General features: G+C 48.3%; 1 protein-coding gene across 1 annotated transcript; it reads left to right on the plus strand.

The window, feature by feature from the left end:
• The first annotated feature begins 3,740 nt into the window (after nucleotides 1-3,740).
• inka2 (inka box actin regulator 2) lies at nucleotides 3,741-15,051 on the plus strand. Its single transcript, XM_067245470.1, has 2 exons — nucleotides 3,741-3,846; nucleotides 13,684-15,051. Exons 1-2 carry the CDS (start codon nucleotides 3,772-3,774, stop codon nucleotides 14,848-14,850), a joined length of 1,242 nt encoding a protein of 413 aa, XP_067101571.1. The 5' UTR covers nucleotides 3,741-3,771; the 3' UTR covers nucleotides 14,851-15,051.
• The last annotated feature ends 1,909 nt before the right edge of the window (nucleotides 15,052-16,960 follow it).

Here is a 16,960-nt window from a genome sequence, read left to right on the forward strand (position 1 = left end):
GGCAAAAAAGGCTGCAATGTCTCTTCCTCATTTCATGATGATACTAGAAGAAGAAAAAGTCAGGTCAGGGGGGCCACAGGGGGGGCCAGGGACATTTTTACGGGGCACTGGCCCCTGTAGGCCCCCGTGTAGAACCGCCCCTGTTCACACACAAACTCATTCACGCATTTACAGACACACACTCTTTATGACTCAGACACACACACTCTTTCTGACTCAGACACACACACTCTTTCTAACTCAGACAAACACACTCTTTATGACGCAGACACACACACTCTTTCTGACGCAGACACACACACTCTTTCTGACTCAGACAAACACACTCTTTATGACGCAGACACACACACTCTTTCTGACTCAGACACACACACTCTTTCTGACGCAGACATTCATCAACACCTCCTCTGTGACTCACAGTGCCATGCACTGTGCTGACACTGCTGGTGGCCAAGGGGGACTGTGTGTGTGTGTGTGTGTGTGTGTGTGTGTGTATGTGTGTGAGTGTGTGTGTGTGTGTGTGTGTGTATGTGTGTGAGTGTGTGTGTGTGTGTATGGTGTATGTGTGTGAGTGTGTGTGTGTGTGTATGGTGTATGTGTGTGAGTGTGTGTGTGTGTGTGTGTATGTGTGTGTGAGTGTGTGTGTGTGTATGTGTGTGAGTGTGTGTGTGTATGGTGTGTGAGTGTGTGTGAGTGTGTGTGTGTGCATCTGTGACACTTGTCTAAGGTAACACGTTCCTCGGCTGTCAAAGGTAACAGTGCAGTTACATGCATCCACCTATACGTGTCAGTGTGGCTACATTTGACGCTTGAGCAAAAAGGGATGCTTGCACGCAGGTAAGGTCCTAAATAACACCCCATATAGGTCAACACACACAGTCCATACATACACACAAACGCACCCACACACAAACACACCCACACAACAAACCATGCACACACACATTCTACCAGGTATTAAGACACACTTGGCCTCTGTTATGCTAAATAATAGTGTAAGCTTAAAGGATAACAGCTTGAACATCCAAAAACCCAAACATTGTTCACTCCTCCTGCACTGATCTATAATCTCCTGAACAGCTCTGTGTTGCTCCTCAGGGGCCAGAGCTCTCCCTTCATTTCACATGACTTCCTGATTCCTCACTGATTGGATGAATTGCCCAGTGCACCAATCAGGAGGCAGTGGCTGTACCGTGCTTCCTGGTCCGATCCGATTGGAGGATCGAACCAGCAAGGGCGCTGGGAAGGAGGGAGGGAGAGAGACTGAAGAGAGAGATTTAAGGAGAGAAGAAGGGATTGCCTAGCAAACCTACAGATCCTCTTTGATCTAACCCTTCCTGCCCATGGGAGATCTTCACCTCTGATGTGTGTCTGAACGGATTCACCAAGCAGGAGCTTCCTGCCAAAGCGGCGTATGAAGGGTGATTTTGAACCTGGGATGTCTTGATCAGAGAGCAGTCAAATGCCCTAACCACTGAGCTATACCTATCTCCTTTGATCTTGGATCGCTCCTGCTAGACTGATGACTATATCACTTAGAAGACGTGCTACACACCAAGCAACAGACAGCATGTGAGTAATAGAAGATCAAAGATCAACCGTGCCTAAGCTCTAACCGTATTTCAATAATCGGGTAGTGAAGGACGAGTCAGTATTTACCAGCAACATAACCACATCTCAGCTACCAGACACAGTGAACAAGTTTCTCAACTAAAGTACTGCATAGTACAGTTCAGCAAAAACAGCCTCATATCTTACAGCAGACAACAGCAGCTGCTTTATAAATACATTTACATTAACAACACTCTGCCTAATAAAGACATGTACAGTAACAGAGGCATTATTAATAAAGACATGAGCAGAACTGCATTCTGTCCTGATCCCAGACTGGCGTAGTCTGTTCCCGGGTGACGGATGGTAAACAGTTGGTGTGTGTGTGTGTGTGTGTGTGTGTGGTCTGGACAGTAGACATTTCCTCAGGCCACTGTAGTCATGACGACAGCTGAAGGGAAGTGGGCCCAGGCAGCTGCAGGTTGGAGGTCAAAGGTGGAGCGAGATTCCCTCCACCAGCCTCCAGACAACTGGACATTACTCACTAATATGAACATGTCATCACTTTATCCCTCTCTTTTCTCCTTGTCTTCTTTTTAAATATCATTCTCACTGTTTACCTCTCTTTCCCTGTCTTTTTCTCTCTCCACCTCTCTCAATATCTCCCTCTCTCTTTGTCCTTCTTTCTCCCTCCTTCTCCTTCTTTCTACCTCTCCCTCCTCTTTATCTCTCTAGGGAGTCAGGTGGCTGAGCGGTTAGGGAAGCGGGCTAGTAATCAGAAGGTCGCTGGTTCGATTTCCGGCCGTCTCAAATGACATTGTGTCCTTGGGCAAGGCACTTCACCCTACTTGCCTCGGGGGAATGTCCCTGTACTTACTGTAAGTCGCTCTGGATAAGAGCGTCTGCTAAATGACTAAATGTAAATACAGCAGAGAAGATGGGGGGAGGGAATGGAGAACAGGGGGGAGACAGGAGGGGGGAGGAATCTCTCTCCCCTCTCCTTCTTCTCTCTCACAACAAAAGCCTGCTGCTCAGGTGCTTCCTGTCCTGACCTCACTTCGGCTGCGTCTCAACACTCTCACAATGCCTGTCCTGACCTCACTTCGGCTGCATCTCAACACTCTCACAATGCCTGTCCTGACCTCACTTCGGCTGCGTCTCAACACTCACAATGCCTGTCCTGACCTCACTTCGGCTGCGTCTCAACACTCTCACAATGCCTGTCCTGACCTCACTTCGGCTGCGTCTCAACACTCACAATGCCTGTCCTGACCTCACTTCGGCTGCGTCTCAACACTCTCACAATGCCTGTCCTGACCTCACTTTGGCTGCTTCTCAACACTCTCACAATGCCTACTTCCTTCCTCCCTTATTTCCTTGCTACCTTGCTCTCTAAATCAAGCAGCTGCTCACATGATGTTCCCTACCACACAGTTACACTAATCTAGACCATCCAGATCATGGAACACACATGCAAACACCCCCACACACAAACACACACCCTAGTAGTTTTAACACACCCTGTTATAAAAGCAGTAAGAGTGAAAACGAGTTCAGGAACGTGGCTTTTGCTGACCCTTTTGAAAACGAATCAAAATTAATCTTAGATGTAATCTTACTTCATTGTTGCTGTGACATTACCATTGAGGGAGTAATCGTTGATTTAATTGGCTACATTGTTGGCCTACACCTTTTCATGACCCGCTGTAACTTAATCTTAGAAAAGGTCCAGAGACATGAATATTTCATTTCGGTTCAAACAGGGTCTACAGTGGGCAACGCTGGGTTCAGAGAGCAGTTCATTGGACGAAATTGAGTGTTCAGCGTAAGCGCTTTCACTGAATGGGGAAAAAACCCGCATGCACACTGAGCAGCGAGGAAGAGTGACAAGTCACGTTACCGACTGCCTAGCGTGCAGACCACAGAAATCAGGATTTGAAATGATCTAAAATCTTAGAACACATTTTTTTTGGATGAAGCGGTAAAGAGAAGAGTTGAAAAGTTGCGTCGAGCTTTCACGTCCTGACGAGACGTGCGCATTCCAGAACAACATCCGCGAGTTCTTTCTCTCTCTCTCAAACCGTCACATCACAATGAAAGTGATGTGTTCCGTTTGACAATTTAATGGCAAGTGGGGTCATTTAGTAAAAAAAAAAAAGAAGAAGAGAAACACGTTTTAACAGTGAACAACTAGACTGACTGCTTTAATTGAAAGACGAGATGGAGCGACCGCATCTCTCCAAATCAGAGCGCAAGAATATGGATACTTGCTTGAGACGATTGAAGCAGGAATTGGTATGTTTTTATCATTATGATTATTAACTTTACGCCAATGTAACACTGACGTAACGCTTGTAGATTTTGTAAACTCCTGTATGGGCTTACGTGCATGCATCCGATGATCCAGTCGACTGCACGTTTTTGGGAAACTTGAGCTGGATCTGGAGCAGACAAAGAAGTAGACATATAAAATAAAAATATAAAAATACAGATATTCCACCGTCATCGATTTACGTCGAAGATACGAACGGTACACACATTTCACATCAGTGAATTAACTAATAAAGCACGAACGTGATAACCCACTGTCTCCGATTTTAATAGAAACGATTGAATAGTATTAATTGTATGAATTAATATTTATAAATTACAGTTATTTTCCACAAATAATGGTTATATTTTAATCGTTAAGCATGGAAGTGCTTCCTCGCAAACCCCACCCCCACCCGCACATCTGTGACAGATGTTCATTTAAGCTTAATGGCTCAAACTAATGAACGTTTTCTTTAATCTCTCATGGCAATTCTTGTCTTTTGGTGTGTGTGACTGTGTGTGTGTGTGGGGGGGGGGTCTTTATCTTGAATGAACTAAAGTTTTTTCTCCGAACAGTGCAGCATTTTATGGACTCTATTTTGGACTTCAATAATCAATAATTCTGGATGTTGGTTTAATGTTCACCATAGTCTCCAGGAATCAATCTTACCTCCTTAAAAAAAGAGCAGTCTAGTGCCTTTAGGTTTATTGGTCTCTCGTTCTCAATGTTCTTAAATACAGCTTCCTGTCCTAACGGTTTAGGTTTTGACAATAACAAACGGAAAGATCCAGAGTTGGTCTCCACGTTTGAAATGTTCGAACACAATCCTACAGGGAGCTTCGCTGTCACATCCTAATCTTTTGGCAGCTGGCCGAACCGTGTTCAATGACTGCCACAGATTCTTCTGGAACGATCTTCAAAGGCACGTTCGTTCGCCAGTCGCTACGGGGGCTATGCAACATGAGGACTGCTGGTTGTGGGCTGGGCTGTCGGCGCCGAATTAGCTTCGCGTCTGTCGGTTGGCACTGGTTACCAGGTACGGCCGTGGAGGGGCTGCATGGTGTCGTCATTTTGCCATCTAAGAAGTGTCTGAGAGCTGAGAAACATCCAGAGAGCAGATGCCTTTTTATTTCTGCTTCCCTCTCTTTATTTCTCTTTCTCACTTCTACCTCTCCCTCTCTCTATTCTCCCTCTCATTTCCCCCTCTTCTATTTCTCTTTGTCTACCTCTTTTTCACCCCCTTTTTTCCACTTTCTAATTCTCTTTCCCCCTCTTCTTCTACTTGTTTCTGTCTCTCTTTACCTCCCTCTCCCCTCTCTCTTTCTCTCCCCCTCTTCCTGGCTCTCTCTCTGTCACCCCCCAATCCACGTTCGGTGCCATGTGGAGCCCAGTCTGTTGGGTTCAGCGTTGCCAACGCAGTCACACGTCCCCTAACCTTGCGTCTTGAGTCTTCCTGGAAGGAAGTTGGCAGTGGCCTCTTCAGACAGGAGGAACCCAGAGAAGCACTCTCAACTGTCAGACGGTCAGGAAGACTGGGGTCACACAGGGCTCTTTTGGAGGGTTTTTCTCATCGGTTCAGACTGAGATCTGGAAGAGAAGGAAGGTTGTGAAGGAAGAAAATCAAGATACATTTTTACAGTCTGACATGGTTTGCTATCTGGTGATGTCGTATCATGTAGAAATGTGAAACTGATGTGAGGGAGGGGTATGTTCTCATAGTTTAGGGGAAAACTCGTTACTATAGATGTTCTGCCAGATTACCAGCCAGCATAGATCCATCATATGGGGCTTCCCCTCCCTGATCCCCCCTCCTCCTCCCCTCTCCCTTCTCACCCTCCTCTCCTCTATTCTCCTCCCCTCTATTCTCCTCCCCTCCCCCCATGGTAGTGCTGTGGGGAGGTGTGAACAGTCTGGAGTCTGGAGGCCCTGTCTGTGTGGGGCAGGGTCAGGTTAGGCCGAACAGTGAACTTTGACCCCTAGTCTATATCTATTACTGCTGTGCACTGCTTCTCAGCAAACAGTCCCAACACAGTCCCAGTGTGGTCTGTTTTCACGACCTGCATTTCTCCGTTCATGGGCCGGAAGTTGATACAGACGGTGAAATAGCGAACACTTTGTAGACTGAGGGTGAAGATTCGGGTCAGTGTTCGATTTCGGGTGAATTCCGGGCACAAAGAAATGAGTGGAGTGTCGGACGCAAGTAAACGCGTTGTAGTTGAACGCAGTGAAATGCTGTTTAAGAAAGTGCGTTCACATTGTAGACGCCGGACTTGAGTCCAAAGTCTTGTTATCTCTACGTGAAATATGTTGAATTGGCTGCTATGTCCTGCTCTCCACACAGATGACTGAACATGTTTAGGACTCGCTACATTAAGGATGTACATTTTACCCAGGCCTCGACCAACCTCAGCTCCATCTGACTCTATTTTGTGCCTTGTGACGAATGGAACATTTCTTATATCCAAACCCACCATCCACATGCTTTAACATGTGCATGACCCCCCAGGGAAAACGATGACCCCCCCCAGGCAAAGTGGGAGAGAGAGAGACTATAAAAATGTCATATAACCGACCTCGGTTGAATCATTGCTACCACCCTAGAACATGAGTCAAAGCTGAGTGAAAATGTAAATAGCAATGCCCTCTGCCATCTCTCCCCTTCCCCCCTTCTGCTATCTGTTCTAGAAGGTTCCAGACCACATTGATGTATACGTGAGGGCACACCTCTGAGATCCGAACATGACACGATCGTTTGATAGTGATACTGGCGCTTATTTCACTATTGTGCCCTTCTATCTTTCTAATGCCTGAAGTCATTTACACATAACTGTCATCTTGGAATGCTTTTCAAAAGCCACTGTGCATGAGCTCATAGAACGCTGGGAAATATTTGAAATTGTAACTGCCACTGTGGTTTCTGTCCTCAGAGCTCTGTGTGGTGGTGCCGTGAAGAGCAGCTCTTCTTCAACTTTCAGTGTCATGTCGCCAAACAAATCTCACCAGAAGTTGCTATTGGCTGTCAGAAAAATTGCTAAATGTCGCTAGATTACGTGATGATGTAAATCCATTATTTGTCGCTAGGGAAGGTGAAAAATCACAAAATCTAGCGACAAAGTTGTTAAATTGGTAACACTGCTAACTTTCTCCACACTTTGACAGTGAAGACAGGAAACATTTCTGGTGTAATTTTCTCCTGTGTGTGTGTGCTGTGTGTGGGTGTGTGTGAGTGTGGTGTCAGTGAGTGTGTATGTTGTGTGTGTGTGCTGTGTGTGTGTGTGTGGTGTCAGTGAGTGTGTATGTTGTGTACGTGTGTGTGTGGTGCGTGTAGACCCCCACGGCTCCATTCTCCAGCCCCCGATCCTTCCTTCCTGCCTGCTGGAAGCAGCCTGGCTCAGCCTGGCAGCTGTGTGGGGGAGCTGGGAGGCTGTGATGACCTCACACACTGTCTCTGTTTACGCCTCGCAGATAGAGCATGCACAGGAGACTGGATGAAAGAGAGTCCCAGTGACGCGCACCTTCCTACTGAACACACACTCAACATGTTCTGCCTTCACGCTAATCGACGCGCTAATAAAAGATCTTGGATCGGCTCGAGCTCTCGTCGTGTAGCAGTTCGGTGAAAGAGCGCTCGGTGATTAGCTAAGTAGCGTCGGTCTGGAGTGCTGACGTCTGACGAGGAGGTTCATTAAGCGAATGACGGGTTCTGGGAGTCTCTGGAAGAGGAGAGTAGGCTGGTGGGAGGAAAGAGGAGAGGAGAGGAGGAAAGGATTTACTATTTGTACTGGGTAAACAAAATTAAGGGCAGTATTTGCAAATAGTGTTTGTGTGACACAAACGCAGCCTGTATCCCCCGGACACTGAGCGTGATTCTGCCCTTGGACGACACAGGCCAGCATTCATACTTAATGAGCAGAAGAGGTAGGGTGGGAGTGGGTTGTGCACACACAACCCTCTCTCACACACACACACCCCTCACACACACACACAACCCTCTCTCACTCACACACGCACACCCCTCACACACACAACCCTTCTCTCCCATATACACCCTCTCCCACCACCATAACTCCCCCTCTCCTCCGACACACACACATAACCACACAATCCCGCTTCTACTACACACACACTCTCTCACACACACACATCCCTCACACACACACACCCTCTCACACACACACACATCCCTCACACACACACACACCCTCTCTCTCTCTCACACACACACACACTCTCTCACACACACACACCCTCTCTCACACACACACACCCCTCACACAAACACTCTCGCACACACACACATCCCACACACACCCTCTCTCACACACACACACACACCCTCTCTCACACATCCCACACACACCCTCTCTCACACACACACACACACCCTCTCTCACACATCCCACACACACCCTCTCTCACACACACACACACATCCCTCACACACACACACCCTCTCACACACACACACTTCTTCATGGGCACAGGCTAGTGTTTGATAACCTTGGCCTCTATATTTCCTCATGCTGTGGCCAACAATAACAACAGTGAATAGGCTTTGTGTACGCCGCCTCTGTACCTCTTGTCTGGGGGAGGTCGCTAGGTTCACACCCAAAACGACCTCTGTACTCTGTATGTTTATGTTTGTTTATTATCAATTATATTATATTATTTGTGTGCGCTATTAATCCTGTTAAAGTGCCTCAACATGGTTCTCGAAAGAGAGCCTGCATTCACATTTGGAAACTCACACATACACGCATACACAAACACCTCACACACACAACACCACATACACACTCATTTTCACACACAAACTACACTCGCACACACACACGTTCTGTGTGACTACACACACACGTGTGTGCAGTCAGAGAGAGGGGTTTAGAGGGAGGGGCTTGTAACTCCTCCTGACTGAGAGAGACCACATTAGAGAGGCTCAATCTCAACTCACAGCAAAGATATCCTGTTGATTTATTTATGCTAAGTGGGATTTAATTCAGATTCATGCATATTAAATGATTAGCAAGAGTATTGATGCTGGTTTGATTGAATGAACACTTAGGCCTACAGGGCTTTCGTCTGCTCTGCCCTTCACTTTGACTCTGTCGGGGTAAGACATAACATCTCAGTCCAAGGAACAGAACTTTTAATGCTCACTTTTAATAACCCTTCATTTAAAATTGATTGAAGACAGCAAATGTATTAATCTCCAACCTTGATGTTTTCGAGTCTGAAGTGTGTCACCTATGAAGATAGATGGGTTGTCTTTTAGTAACGTATTCATCCAGCTTCCTCTCGAGCATTTCTTTGTTCTTGCTTTGTTCTTCTTCTCTAACGAGAAGAAAAAAACGCAACAAGCAAGAACGTGGCAAGGCCTACTTGTCTGCACTTGGGAGAGGTCGGAAAATCAAGCCTTTAATAGCAGATAGCCTAAAATGTTGTGCATTTTTACAATAAACTTTAACTTGATGTGTAACAGCTTAGCTTAATAGCAAATATCAAATTGGAAACATCCTAGCTACGTTCAGTAACATACAGAATAACCAGTGACTGATAACTTACTGTAGCCTACTGAAGTTACTGTAATATCCAGTCTGATTTAACTGGAATAAACTGCAGTATCCAGAGCAGTCCATGACCAGATTCGCTTAGGAACCCAACGTTTTGTCTAATCTTTTTCACCAGATTAAACTGAACCAATTCCCTTAAAAGACGTTAATCAAAATCATTATAAAAATATGTTCTTCCTTCGTTGCAAGACCAGAAGATTTGGCGTAGCCTACTGCAAAGCATGTCTGTTACATCTCCTGTCACGTGTTAACGGTGACTGTCAGCTAATAGCGGGGGATCGCTAATTAGCAAGTTTAGTTTAGTTAGTTTATAGCCACCTCCGAAAAATAGCGCAGCTGCGTGAGATGCTGGTGTGTCGAGTCTGGCAAGGGTTGACATATTTAGGCCAGCGAGTTTTAGAGGCTAGGCAGTGACGACGGCAAATGGGTCTAGCTAGCTAGCACAGTCAGGTCAACAATATGACTAGGCTCATTTCTTCGGGGCATGTTATGAATTATTAATATCTGTAGAGACTGGGAAGTGGGGTGAATACTGCTTTTGTACTGTAGCCTATCGTTTGGTTGGAGATTCATGTATTTTGGATGAGAGGAGAGATTGCGAGTCGATGTTTGCGTGTTTGAACGAAGCAAGACACCGAAACTATAAGGTGGAAAATGTAGGATATTTCGAAACAACAGGATATAAAGCAGTATTTGGAACAACGTTATTCCCAAAAAAACTCCTTGCCCGAGGCGTCAAGCATGTCACGGCCTTGTCGACAGCAGCCAAGCTATGCGCCTCTGACGGTGCGATATTGTAGCTCAACTCTTTGAACTTGTCAGTGGTTGAAAGTAAACAGTAATTACTCGCGGTTTCCCAGCCCGTAAAGTCAGCCAATTACACCTAATGAAGTCAGCCGTATGTGTGTGAGACGGGAAAGTAGATACAAGCTGATGGGGCTTAATTACCTAGCCTGCGTCTTATCACGAAATACCAGACAATGGCCTTTTGTCTTGCAGAGTATGCATGGCCAGGCTTATTAGTATGACCTCGCAACCGGCTATTAAGATCTCCACCGTTCCATATGCTAAGCTACAGGCTTGTCTGATCTCAGCTCTACTTTCTATTGGAGATTTCGACTGCGTATGGGTGAACATATTTAACATGCGGGATTGTGTGCTCTTAATAGGATTAATGCACACCGCTGCCAGCGGCTGTTTGGAAAGGTGGACGGGAGCTCATGCACTAGTTTCACGAATACAACATTAATAAATTCCTTAAATAAAAACAACATGAATGCATTATTTGTATGTCGATGTAGATACGTGTCTGCAAAATGAATACAAACTTCAAATAGGCCTACTCTCTAAAATACAAACGCGACGTGTTAGAATTGAAAGGATATCTTTCACCCATGTCCCGTGTGTTTTAGCAGTCGCCATCAGGACAAGTTCTCTAGGAGATTATAATTACATCTGAGCTAAACTTCAGATAAACCGTTCCCACGGCATTAGCGTGTTTTGTGTGACGCTACTGTCAGACACAGTTGCTGAACGTGAACCTTTCCCATCTTGTGTGGTGTCAGTCTGTGATTGAGCTGGGGGTGTAGGAGAAGGAGGAGGAGTGTGTGTGGGGGGGTACTTTCCAGTATCACTGTCGCCCCCCCTCCTTCTATCCTCCATGTGTTCTAATGGTGTAATCCTTAATTGAATCCTCCATGTGTAATCCTTAATTGAATCCATCAAGAGTCCATCTATCTATCAGCCATCTAGACATATGGCATGACCCCCCTCCAGCCCCCCTCCTCCCCCTGCACACACTGCTGTCACCCCCTCCACCCTATCCCCATCCCACCAACACTGCTGTGACTCTTACTAACTCTCCCACCTCAATCCCCTTCTCCCTTTTTTTAAATCCATCTCCCTTTCTCTCTCTCTATCTCTCCATCTCTCCATCATTTCACTTCTTTCTCTCTATTTAACTGTTTTTCATCCTCCCTGTTTTTTTCTCTCTACCTCCACCCTCTCTGTCTCCCTCTTTCCCTCATTACCCTCATTACCCCCCTCTCTCTTTCTCTCCTTCACCCCCCCCCCCCTCCCCCTCTTTCATTGTCATTACTGTGAGCTTGACTGAGCAAACGCCCACCGTTAGGGATTAGTCTAGACACATCTGATTGGCTGCCAACTTACAGAGGCCCCCACTCATTGGTGGGCGCCTCATATAAGGGTTGTCAGTCTTCTGAGTTCGAAAGGTGACTGCCGTCAATCTCAGCCTGACAGGACACGGAAGAGCAGAGAGCCCTGGATCTGTTAACACAGCAAGGAGGTGAGCTGGTTCTCTCAACTCAGTGGAGGGGTGGAGGTGGGGTAGAGGGGTGGAGGTGAGGTGGGGTAGAGGGGTGGAGGTGGGGTAGATGGGTGGAGGTGGGGTAGAGGGGTGGAGGTGAGGTGGGGTAGAGGGGTTGGGGTGGAGGTGGGGTAGAGGGGTGGAGGTGAGGTGGGGTAGAGGGGTGGAGGTGAGGTGGGGTTGGTAACGGTCAAGGTTCTCATTGCCTCCAGTGTTACTGTACAGACTGTAGTGTTGCCTCTAGTGTTACTGTACAGACTGTAGTGTTGCCTCTAGTGTTACTGTACAGACTGTAGTGCTGTGAAGCAGAGGTGACAGTTGACATCCAGTTTAGTGGATCAAGGAGATTGAAAGCTGATCAGTAGTTCTGTACTTCCTCAGTGTGTGTCTGGTTGTGGTGGCAGGGATGCTACTGAGAGCTTCATCTCTGTGGGGCTACGTTAGATGTCCTGGGGCCCTCCTCAGAAATATCTAGACGACTTTTATCTTTTTTACCTCTTCCTGGTTTAAAGAAGCGAGAGGAAGGCTGTCTCCTGGGTAAAACGTTGTCACGGGTGACACGTTGTCATGGGTACCACGTTGTCACAGGTGACGTGCTGTCATGGGTAACGTGTGTTTTTATATGAAGTGAAAAGTGTCTGGAGGAAGGACAGGAGGTCAAGTTGTTCCCTTAGGGTTACTGCCTGCTGGTTACAAGACCATGATTTGTAGAGAGGAATGACTGAAGAGAGGGAGGAAGAGTAGAAATGGGAGAGAAAGATTGATAGAAAAGGTGAAAAGAAAAAAGATAGACCAAAGAGGAGAATGGGAGAGGGAGGGGAAGAGAGAGTGTGCATGTGTGTGTGTGGGGGGGGGGGGGGAGGAAGAGAGTGTGTGGGAGAGAGAGAGTGTGCATGTGTGTGTGTGTGTGGGGGGGGGGGGGAGGAAGAGAGTGTGTGGGAGAGAGAGAGTGTGTGGAGGGAGAGAGTGTGTGGAGGGAGAGAGAGTGTGTGGGAGAGAGAGAGTGTGTGGGAGAGAGAGAGTGTGTGGGAGAGAGAGAGTGTGTGGAGGGAGAGAGTGTGTGGGAGAGAGAGAGTGTGTGGGAGAGAGAGAGTGTGTGGAGGGAGAGAGAGTGTGTGGAGGGAGAGAAAGAGTCTGGGGAGAGCCCCCCCCCCCCATCTGTCCTGGTCCCAGATCCTCTCTCACATGCAGCACATATGGGGGGAGCTGTCACTCAAAACTGATCACGTGACCTAAAACAAAACATGGAAACCCTCGCGGCACAACGGCCAACGGTGCATCAAAGTAACGACATGTGGTCATCACAGTACTGTAGACAGACATGTGGTCATCACAGTACTGTAGACAGACATGTGGTCATCACAGTACTGTAGACAGACATGTGGTCATCACAGTACTGTAGACAGACATGTGGTCATCACAGTACTATAGACAGACATGTGGTCATCACAGTACTATAGACAGACAGTGAATAAACGGATTCCTTTGTGTTTTCCTCAGTCCTGATGTTGGCATGTTATTGTACTAAGCAATGCTGTGCTGTTGTTGTGACAGGCCTGAATGTAAAAGATTACGTGGTTGAATTGATGAGTTTAGTTAAACTAACTGTATATTTCCTCACCTTCTTTCTGTATTTTCCTCCCCACCACCTCCTCTCCCTCCTCCCTCCTCCTCCCCTCTTCACCTCCTCCTCATCCCTGGCCTCCTCCCTCCTCCTCCCCTCTTCACCTCCTCCTCATCCCTGGCCTCCTGCCTCCTCCTCCCCTCTTCACCTCCTCCTCATCCCTGGCCTCCTGCCTCCTCCCCTTCTCCCTCCTCCTCCCCTCTTCACCTCCTCATCCCTGGCCTCCTCCCTTCCTCCCTCCTCCTCCCCTCTTCATCTCCTCCTCATCCCTGGCCTCCTCACTTCTCTCCTCCTCCAGCTGTCTATGAAGGAGGCTGGTGATGGCCTCCATGCACAGATGAACTCCATGATGGGGGCTCTTCAGGAACTCAAGCTCCTCCAGGTCCAGACAGCATTAGAGCAGCTAGACGTCTCAGGCCGGCCTGTCCCAGCAGCCCCAGCCCCCCCGGCCCCCCGGCCCCCTCCCCCAGCAGCAGCACCCATCTCCGGCCTCCTCCCCAGCCTCCAGACCCCCAGCCCCCGGCCTCCTCTGGTCCGGACCACAAGCAGAGAGTCCCAGTCCCAGAGCCAGAGGCAGAGCTGGGCTGACCAACACAGGAGCAGTCTGGACACATCTCCCTCCTCCTCCAGCCTGGAGAGTGAGACCCTGAGCCTCCCCAACCCCAACCTCCACCTCGACCTCCACCCCCAGCCCCGGCCTCTCCCCAGGAGGGTGTCAGGCTACACCGCCCCCCAGGTGGACTTCTGCGGCCCCAGGCTCAGCCCCCCTCCCCCGGCCCCCGCCCAGGCCCCCCCCAAGCCCCTGGACCTCCCAGGTATCCTGTACAGTCTCTCCAGAGAGGGCCCCTCCCTGGACAACGACTTCTCCCAGGACAGCATGGACGATTCCAGCGACTGGACGTCCTCGCTCATGAGCCGCTGTCGCAACCGTCAGCCCCTGGTCCTGGGGGACAACGTGTTCGCAGACCTGGTGGGGAACTGGCTGGACCTTCCCGAGCTGGAGAGGGAGGGCCGGGGGGAGGGAGAGGAGGCGGGTGGGCGGGGCTCCGACAGGCCTGACTCCCCCGCCCACCCTCTCCGTCTGAGCCGCTCGCAGGAGATCTGCAGGAAGTTCTCCCTCACCACCAACATCTTCAAGAAGTTCCTGCGGGGGGTGCGTCCGGACCGGGACAAGCTGCTGAAGGAGAGGCTGGGCTGGGCGGCGGCCCCGGAGACAGGGCCCGAGGGCGGGCTCTCCAAGAGGCCCAGGAAGGCCCCGGCCTCCAAGGCCAGAGGCAGCTTCTACCTGCCCTTCTGGGCGGCGGGGGCCCCTCAGGGGAAGGGTCGGCCGGGGACGCCTGCCCTCGCGGAGCCAGGGAACCCCAGGCCCCTGTTCTCTGGGATCCTCCTAGACAGGAGGCTGACGGAGGGCAGAGTGGAGAGGGCACAGCCCTTGTTTGACTATAACACGGCAGTGTGGGTCTGACAGGCCTCCTCATCCTCTCCATCCTCCTCCTCCTCTCCTCCTCTTGTCCCCTTCCTCCTCCTCCTCCTCCTCCTCCTCCTCCATGAACACTGCCAGCCTGGAGACAGGTGCTGCGGATTTGAACAGAGCTCAGTGTGTGTGTGTGTGTGTGTGTGTGTGTGTGTGTGTGTGTCAGACTATGAACTGTGAGATGAACAGAGCAGCCAGACTTTTTCCCGGCACGGGGGAGGGGGGTGGGGATTATCAGGGCGACTATTTGTTCGACAATCCTGAAGATCTGTCTGTGAGAAAGAGACAGAGAGAGGGAGAGGGAGGGAGAGAGAGAGAGACAGAGAGAGGGAGAGGGAGAGAGAGACAGAGAGAGGGAGAGGGAGAGACTTCTCCAGACGGCTCTGCCTCAGCGACCTGCGATCTCTCTCTCAACGTCACGTGTCCTGGACTACACGACAGATGGTACCTCCATACGGACTCACGCACAACCACAGATTCTCCTCCGACTGAGGTGCCATAAGTTTGTTTATTTGAAAACGTTATGGGATTATTATAGTAATTTGTTTCTATGTTTCTGGTGTGTATTCTGCACTGTCGTACGGACCACAGTGAGTGTTCTTACTCTAGTGATGAACAGAGCTGGTCAACTGCATGGACATAAACCCTTTCTACTACTACCTTCACAAAAACAGTTGTCACTGAACTGACACAAATAATACAGTTACTGTATGCTGTTTAATCAGCCACGTTAATTCACATATACAAGGATTTACTCTGTTGATGTCCGGGGTTTAGCTCGCGGGTTAACGCATCTTGGGAACGTGGGTTGGATCCTGTGGTCTGTACAGGCTGCTAACATCATTCCATCGCCTCGCTCAGGAAATGTCCGGTTCTTGGTCACCATCACAGACAAAAAACTGCCAGGAGACAAAATAAAAAAAGATAAACACACTGTATTTTATGAATGTTATGTTATCCAATGCGGTTTAATTAATTTTTACTGTTATCTTTTCGAGGGCGATGTGTGTGTTTCTTTGTGGGAGGGTGAGGACAGGGAAGGGGCAGGGGTACCGCTAAGAATTTTGGTCCCTGCGAAGGCCATGACCCATGGTAGTTAGTCCTACTCCCCCCCCCACACACTTTACTGCCCCTGCAAAGGGGTAAGTCCCCCCCTGGAGACTCATGGTGGTGCTGTTTAAGACAAACCACCGCTAACCTGCGTAATCAGGTCACGCCCACGGGTACATGATGGCCCTCAGGATCCACAGGTTCACATACAGAACTGAGAAGAAAATTGAGGTTCACACTTGAAATACGATGATGTCAGCCAAGTTGAGCAGCAATAACAGAAGCAAAAACCAACATCTTCAGGAGCTAACTGACGTCTCTTTTATTTATTTTTATAAATTAATTTACTGAAACCAAAATGTACAAAATAAAAAATGAATAAAACGTACTTTCTAGCCATAACAGTTAAATTGAGTATCTTTAATTTGAATCTGTTGTCAGACTAATCGGGGGCCGATTGGATTATGGAGATATCTCTCCTGGTGTTTGGGGGACGGTTACTTCATTAAAACGAGCCAGAGAAGGTCAAAGGTCAACTCAGTGGATCTGAGTCTGGTCCTCTAGAGTTCGACAAAAAGGAATATGTGAAAAATGACAGGCTGGTCCAGAACCTGCCTAACGATTCCAACAGTCTCCTGCAACAAGCTACTTCTTGAGGGAGAATCAAGTATATAACCTGGTCTGACAAATACAGCATCACTTCATTATTTCTGTACTTCTGAGGTAAAAAAAAAACAAACAAAAAAAAACAAACATGTACAGATGTTACAAAACTACCAAATAAAAAATAAAACCTTGTTACGCAAGTACAATCTTCTGCTCTCTTTAACTAGAGATACCTATCAGGAAGTTGAATTAATGTGAGACAACAAGTCGGTTGATCCATGCAGGGAGCAGGAGAACTGGCTGGCTTCACCCTCCAGACTGCCTGGCCATCTGGTGCTGCATATTCAGGTCACATCAGATCCAGGGAGGGGAGATGGCCTGTCACACACACCCTGACAGGACTTTGTACATTTTAGTTTATTTTATACTTTGTTTTGTTTGGGTT

The sequence above is a fragment of the Osmerus mordax genome, chromosome 1, assembly GCF_038355195.1.
Source record: "Osmerus mordax isolate fOsmMor3 chromosome 1, fOsmMor3.pri, whole genome shotgun sequence".
In the NCBI taxonomy this organism is placed as follows: domain Eukaryota; kingdom Metazoa; phylum Chordata; class Actinopteri; order Osmeriformes; family Osmeridae; genus Osmerus; species Osmerus mordax.

Bases quoted from the DNA above. Each gene is read 5' to 3' on its own strand.
- inka2 (XM_067245470.1), top strand. From the start codon at position 3,772: ATGGAGCGACCGCATCTCTCCAAATCAGAGCGCAAGAATATGGATACT. The intron at 3,847-13,683 runs GTATGTTTTTAT...CTCCTCCTCCAG, and splicing joins GACGATTGAAGCAGGAATTG to CTGTCTATGAAGGAGGCTGG.